Consider the following 4,173-nt stretch of genomic DNA (forward strand, 5'->3'; position numbering starts at 1 on the left):
GCGTCATTAGTCTGAAAGAGCGTTCACATTTCTCTCCTCTTACACCCGCCGGCACCCACCCAGTTGACACGTGGCAGATGGTCTTGTGGCGTCAAAATCACATTCGCGCGCGACCGCGCCTTCTCTGTGACTCCCTCTCTAGAATTTAACCGGAAAATCCCTGTAATAACCATTTAATTATTATTTAAAAATAAATAATAGGCTAAAAGAGATTATATACTATTTGTAGAATATAAAAAATAAAAGTAAAAAAAGTACACATTTACATAATGAAGAAAATAGAAATTACATAAATATTTGAACAAAACACAAAAAGTTGGATTTCGACTAACATCTACTGTGGAACTCGGAGCGATCGAAGACGAAGGGGGAGGAGATCGATTTAGCGACATTGCCAGCGAGTTGTTCTTCGAATTCGAAGCTCGCGGCGTCGAGCATCGGAGCCGGTGAATTTGAGATGTCTCACCGATTAGAACAGAGACGTGGGTTTGATTCTCAAATGCTGGAACTCAGGAGAGTAAGATGATTTGGGGAGTTTGCGGAGGTGATTTGAGCATTGAGGAGTGGGGATTGGAAAGAGGGGGGTGGGGGAAAGGAAAATTGTTCTTAGGATTGCTAAGGTTCTAGTGGTGATTTGTGGAGGATAGTGAGGTACGGATCGTTTCGCCGATGATGCCGGATTCAAGGCTGTTGTCGAACACGATGGTTCTTGGTGGTGATTTATTTTTTTTCTTCTTATTTTCTTCTGCTTGTGTGATCGTTTATTTGTTTGTTAAGCTTTTATTACTTTTACGATCAGTGAAAGACTTGCTAAAGTTAAAATTTAACGTTACTAGAGGGGAAAATAGAAGGATTTTGATGGGTTTAGGTGGGGAAAACTCGAAGAGGAGGATGCTTTGGGATTGGGTACTTAAGAACGATGTTTTTTTTTCTTTTTTTTTCAGAAGCTATTGGACGGTTGGAAGTTCAGGATAAACATGAGAGTGGTGATGTTGATGCAAACCAATATCCTGATCGGCCTGGGGAACCTGACTGCATATATTATATGAAGACAGGGTTGTGTGCGTATGGAAGCAACTGCCGCTATAATCATCCAACCCACTTGGAGCAGGTAAGTGTTGAGAATCATATAGGATTTTCGATATCGATTGATGGTGGGTGCAAGTCATTTTTTTTAATTGTTATTATATTGTTGGGGATTCCTGCGATCTTTAGTAAGGGCTTATTTTATGATTGGAAATACATATGGCCTGCACAAGTCCTGTGATTCACTTAATGATATGATTCTCTTTCATTTTTTACTCCAGGGGACTCAGGATAAAGGTGAGCTACCACAAAGAGTAGGTCAGCCTGATTGCCAGGTAGAACTTCTTTGCCTGTTTCATTATGACTAAATTAATGATAACCAGTTTAAGCATTATGAACTGGATAATCTCAGAAACGCCCACCCCTTTTTTTTTTGGGAGAATAATGAGGGCTGTCCCCAGCAATTTCATTAAAAATAGAAGATATCATAATGGTTTCTTGATATGCTAGAAATATACCAGAGAATTAAGACCTGCCTACTTTCCAGAAACAAACAAAACACAAATCTAATGGAACCATTATAGAAAAAGAGCAAGGCAGAACTTCCCTAACAAAGCTTAGGAGATCTCCATCTCGTGCTATTCAATCTAACAAAATTCAGCAAATGCCCAAGGATCCAGTTCGAAGCTAACATTGTTATAGGAAGTATTAAATCTAATGATTGTATATTAGAAAGGGGAAGATTGATATTAGGTAACGTAATCAAAGGAGATTTAATTATATGATCTTTAATATACTAGGAAGATTGATATTAGGTAAATTAATTAAAGAAGTTTTAACTATAGAATATTTTCTATAGTGAAATACTCATAATTTGCTTGTCTTAATTCTCTCTTATTTATAAAAGAGATTATGAATGAGTTTTATGTGTGAAGTTGTAACCCTATTTTGGCCATTATATATATAGTTGAAAAGTGGGAATTCTCCTCATGTGCCTCACTACTTGGTATGAGGTACTCTTTTTCTGGTAATTTGTAATTCTAAAATCTAGCATTTGATGTTCCTTCTACAACTTCGAAGTAAGGCTGTCCAAATATATTTCAAATCTAAGCTTTATCGGAAGACATTGAAGCTAGATATCTTGAAGGTTATGCTTCCTATTTCTATTGCAAGCATAAAACCTAAAGTTTCATTTAGTCCAAGTTCAATAAAATCACTGCATATTTAACTTGGCATAAGCATATTTTGTCATTCACTGTGGTTAATTTCCCTCTATTATTTTTCTTTCTTTGTTTTTTTTTTTTGCAAAATACATTCTTTTCTAGGATTAAGCTTTGCAATCTTTTAATCTCTTAAAAAAATTTGTCTGAGTATCATCTTGTCATTAAGGTTGTTGTTAACATTTAAAGATGGATTTATTTCACATTTATACTGTTCTATAGGTTTCCTTAATTCGCTGCTCAATTGTAATATAATGCAAAAGCACACCAAAAGCTGAATACGAAGTAATGTTATCCATTCAATTGTAAATATTTTCTTTTATGCGCCCGCATTATGCCAACATCTAATATCAGAAACCATGCTTCTTATTTGCCTAACAATTTGATGGGAGACTACATTTCATGATAGAATCCTTAAAGATGAAGAGATTGTCATTTTTTAGATGATATATAACATTTTGATTTTTAAAGATTGATTTATTTTATTATTTATTATTCTTCTATATCTCACTATCTATATTTCCTTAAAATATTTTAATTATTGTAAAAAATATAACAAGAATAATATTTCATGAAACATGCACTCTAGATGTATTTTATTTTAATTAAAACTGATTTCTTCAAAACTTTATGCGGTCTAATCTGTTATTCCTATACCTCCATTTTGTAAAACTATTAAAACCTAATTCTTCATTCATGTATTTAACGTTTAATGTTTGGAACTTCATTTCTTATTCATTTATTAATGATAAAAAGCTATTTAGTTGGCTGCATGAATGTTGTATTCTAAGGGGTATGATATTTTTAACAGCTTGTAAGCTAGATATAGGAAAGAATGTGAAGTTATATAAATAGATGTATATTTTTCTCGAGAATTAACTTGGCATATTTAGGTCCCAAGAGATGGAGGACCTGAGAGAAAGGTCTTAAACTACTATATAAAATTTGGTTAATGTGGAGTTTCATGGAGTTTCATTTTTTTTTTTTTGGATGACATGTTATTGTGAATAATTATTTCTTAAGATGCAACTGTATAGATTTTGATAGAAGATTGCCCTGTAAATGTCCTATGTTCTTTATATCTAGTGAAGTCTGGTTATAGAATTAGAGAGGGAGAATAACTCTTGTTAGAGTTGGAGCCCGGTTTGAATAAAAAAAAAGAGAGATCACACCTGTTCCCGCTCCCGTCCGTCGACTCCTGCTTTCGTCTGCGATTCACGAACCTCTCCCGCCTTTTCTCTGCTGCAAACCGAAGAGTTGTAACCCCGACTCCGCTTTTATTTTTTCGTTTGCAATACAACACCTGTCGCCGCTGGAAAATCTCGCCTCTCCTTTGTGAAGTAGAAGAAGAAAAGAACGCAACGAAAGGCTTCGGCTGCTCCTCTCTTTGGCTTCGGCATTCTTGTTCAGGGAAGAAGAGTTAGTAATTTGCAAGGCAAGAATTCTCCTTTTGGTTGGTAGGAATTCGATGAGGCCTTAAATTGGGGGAAAAAGCATTAACAACGGGTTTGATTCTGCCATATATTTCTTCCTTGTTTCTTCTTCTTCGGTGTATCGGTGTATCTCGGGTGTATCTCGGTGTAGAGAGAGAAGAAGATAGAGTGAGAAAGTGAGAGACTTTCTCTTGTAATTGTCAAAGAGATTGATTGGTGTAAATTTCTCAATTAGTAAAATTCTCTTCAACTCCGTGGATGTAGGCAATTTGCCGAACCATGTAAATCTGTGTGTTTTTTTGTGCGTGAATTTTTCTCGTTTTATTTTTCGCTTCGTCGTCGATCGTTATATTTCAATATATAACACAACATCTCTCATCTTTGTAGTGGCGGGATTGACTTCAGTCCCCTTGCTTTGGAGGGTGAGCTAGTGAGAATTTTCACCCCTCCTTCATCCTCCCTCTCCTACCTTTATCTTTCCATAACAGACTCCA

General features: G+C 35.6%; 1 protein-coding gene across 4 annotated transcripts in view; it reads left to right on the forward strand.

The window, feature by feature from the left end:
• Nucleotides 1-316: 316 nt before the first annotated feature.
• LOC110026255 (zinc finger CCCH domain-containing protein 33-like) overlaps nucleotides 317-4,173 on the forward strand; it is a 17,158-nt gene continuing 13,301 nt past the window's right edge. For 2 of the 4 annotated variants that reach the window (XM_020727128.1, XM_020727130.1), the window contains exons 1-3: nucleotides 317-715; nucleotides 945-1,111; nucleotides 1,308-1,361. In XM_020727128.1, the coding sequence (XP_020582787.1) occupies nucleotides 670-715; nucleotides 945-1,111; nucleotides 1,308-1,361 (267 nt within the window). In that variant the 5' untranslated portion in view covers nucleotides 317-669. The remainder of the gene's footprint in view (nucleotides 716-944; nucleotides 1,112-1,307; nucleotides 1,362-4,173) is intronic. The other 2 variants (XM_020727129.1, XM_020727131.1) reach the window with 2 other exon arrangements.

This window comes from Phalaenopsis equestris, unplaced genomic scaffold (assembly GCF_001263595.1).
Source record: "Phalaenopsis equestris unplaced genomic scaffold, ASM126359v1 Scaffold000359, whole genome shotgun sequence".
NCBI lineage: Eukaryota > Viridiplantae > Streptophyta > Magnoliopsida > Asparagales > Orchidaceae > Phalaenopsis > Phalaenopsis equestris.